General features: G+C 47.9%; 1 protein-coding gene across 1 annotated transcript in view; it reads left to right on the top strand.

The window, feature by feature from the left end:
- Nucleotides 1-2628: 2628 nt before the first annotated feature.
- The window catches only part of LOC113941216 (protein TASOR-like), a gene marked incomplete at its 3' end in the record, with an annotated part of 3267 nt that continues 3016 nt past the window's right edge, over nt 2629-2879 (top strand). Inside the window, exon 1 of the mRNA XM_027632377.1 lies at nt 2629-2632. Coding sequence (XP_027488178.1) covers nt 2629-2632 — 4 coding nt within the window. The remainder of the gene's footprint in view (nt 2633-2879) is intronic.

The raw sequence follows: 2879 nt of genomic DNA, 5'->3' as shown, positions 1-2879 counted from the left end.
CTCCATCCCTGTATTCCCACTGGAAAACAGGCTGCTCTGGGAGCTGGGAATCACCAGTTGTCATGGATTAAACAGGGTTTGGGCATTTGGGAATCATGGAATGGTTTGGGCTGGAAGGGACCTTAAAGATGATCCAATTCCAACCCCTCCACACAACAGGGGCACCTGCCACTGTCCCAGGTTGCTCCAACCCGGCCTTGGACACTCCCAGGGATCCAGGGGCAGCCACAGCTTCTCTGGGAAATCAATTCCAGCCCCTCTCCACCCTCCCAGCCAGGAATTCCTTCCCAAAAATCCCATCTAACCCTGCCTTCCTCCAGCTGAAGGCCCTTCCCCCTTGTCCTGTCGCTCCATACCCTTGTCCAAAGCCTCTTTCCATCCTTTTTGTGAGAGCCTGGAGAAGCAAAAGCTGCCTAAATCCGGGATAATCACTGTGGAGCTGGATAAAAAAATGGGCTTTCAAGTCATCTGGGAGTTCTGGACCCCCCAAAATCCCATCCTTCCACCACTTCCCTGACCCACGGACCAGGATCCTCTTTGCTCCCACAACGTTCTCCCTGGAAGCGCCGTGTGGGCACAGGAGCTGATCCAGCTGGATCCAGGCTGCATCCTGGGAATGTTGGGGGTGTTTAGGACGGGCTGTCCGCCCTCTCCATGTCCCCTAAAAAACATGGAATCAAGTTTTCCCTGTGTGTTTTCCAGCTGAAAGCTTTCGCCCGAGCCAAGGAAGCCGCTGGGTACAGCCGGGAGGAGCTGCAGGAGACCTTCGCCTTCCTCCTCTTTGACAAGGAAGAAGAGGTAACCTGGGAATGTTTGCCCGGCTGGAATTTGATCCTGAGTGGCCCCTCTGTCCCAGCAGAGCCGGAGGCTGAGGAATCCTGGCTCTCCACGCCCTGGGATTCCCGCCGGGAATAGTCCGGGAGGAGGTTTTAGGGACGGATCTTGTTTTCCGTCTCTCCGGTCGGTTCTCTTTGGGATTTGGCCGCTCCCTTTTCCCTCTGCAGGGAGACAGGAGGAGTTTCCCTTTGTCCCAGTGGATTTCTCCCAGAACCACGGGATGCTTTGGGTTGGGAAGGGACCTTAAAGCCCATCTTGTTCCACCCCCGACACCTCCCACTATCCCAGGTTACTCCAACCCGGCCTTGGACACTTCCAGGGATCCAGGGGCAGCCACAGCTTCTCTGGGAAATTCATTCCAGTCCCTCCCCACACTCCCAGCCAGGAATTCCTTCCCAATATCCCATCTATCCCTGCCCTCTGGCACTGGGAAGCCATTCCCTGTGTCCTGTCCCTCCATCCCTTGTCCCCAGTCCCTCTCCAGCTCTCCTGGAACCCCTTCAGGCCCTGCAAGGGGCTCTCAGCTCTCCCTGGAATTCAGTTTTTTGCTTTAATCCCTGGGAGCAGCATCCCCCAGGAATTGTCTGGAGCCATCCCTGCCTCCAAGTCCATGGAATGACAGGATCCCAGAGTGCTTTGGGTTGGAAGGGACCTTAAATCCCATCCATTCCCACCCCCTGCCATGGGCAGGGACACCTCCCACTATCCCAACTATCGGGTGGTTCCAACCCGGCCTTGGACACTTCCAGGGATCCAGGGGCAGCCACAGCTTCTCTGGGAAATCCATTCCAGCCCCTCCCCACCCTCCCAGCCAAGAATTCCTTCCCAATATCCCACCTAACCCTACCCTGTGCCAAGAACAGGGAATGAAACCTGTCGGGCACACCTGGAAAAGCCCCTCTGGGACAGGAGATGGGAATTTTTCAAGTGCTTTGGGGGCAGATTCCCTGGATTCTGAGTGGAGAGAGAACCTCCCACAAATTATCCCTGCCCCGTGTTTTTCACCAGGATGCCTTGGATTTTGTGAAAGGAGTTTTTCAGGGATGCCCAGGGAATCCAGCAGGAATTCCTTTAACACTATTTAATGCTGCCGAGGGTGGCTTTGGGCAGTTTAATTCTCTTTTCTCCCCGTCGCTTCTTCCCGTTTTTTGTCTCGTTTCCTTTATCCTTTGCAAGTGTTTTTTCCAGCTGCTTTTGTTCTCTATATTCCTGATTTTTTTTTTGGGAAAATCGGTGTTAAAAGGGGCTGTTTTGTGCTCTTCCCAAGGCGAGGGAGGTGTGTCGGACGGGCCTCCGGGTCAACAGCAGCTCCATCTCCACGCTCGGAGACCCGGCCAAAGGTGAGAATTCCATGGGGAGAATCCAGGGAATATTCCCTGCTCCGGGAATAGACGACTCCTCGGAAAAACAGAGGCAGAAGCTCTGCCCAGATCCGTGGAAAATCCCGTTTCTTGCACAAGGAGCTGAATTTGCTGGAGGGAGCAGCAGTTTTCCCTCTGCCCCCTCAAGCCAGGGGGGGATCTTCCCTAGGGAATGTTGCCATTCCAGGCTTTTCTTTCCCTGGAAATAAAAGTCACCCAAGTGGCTGATTTCTCTGGGAAAAGACCTTTATCCTGGTGGGAATATCATCCTGGGACAAATATATATATATATATATATAAATCAATATTATATATTATAAATATTATGTATATTATATTTTTATATATATTATATACTTTATATACATAATATATATTTATATATATTATATATTATATATTTTGTATGTATTATATATCTTTATATGTAATGTGTATTATAGATGTTATATATTTTATATACACTATATATTATATATTTTATATATATTCTATATTATATATTTTGTATGTATTATGTATTTTGTATGTATTATATATCTTTGTATGTAATATGTATTATATATATTTTATATTTTATATATTGTATATTTTATATACATTATATATAATGTATTTTATATATAATGTATTTTATATATATTATATATTATATAGTTTATATACATTATATATTATATA

Source organism: Corapipo altera, unplaced genomic scaffold, assembly GCF_003945725.1.
Source record: "Corapipo altera isolate COAL_440 unplaced genomic scaffold, ASM394572v1 131408, whole genome shotgun sequence".
NCBI lineage: Eukaryota > Metazoa > Chordata > Aves > Passeriformes > Pipridae > Corapipo > Corapipo altera.
The sequence above is the reverse complement of the archived record's forward strand: the minus strand, read 5'-3'. Positions and strand labels throughout refer to the sequence as shown.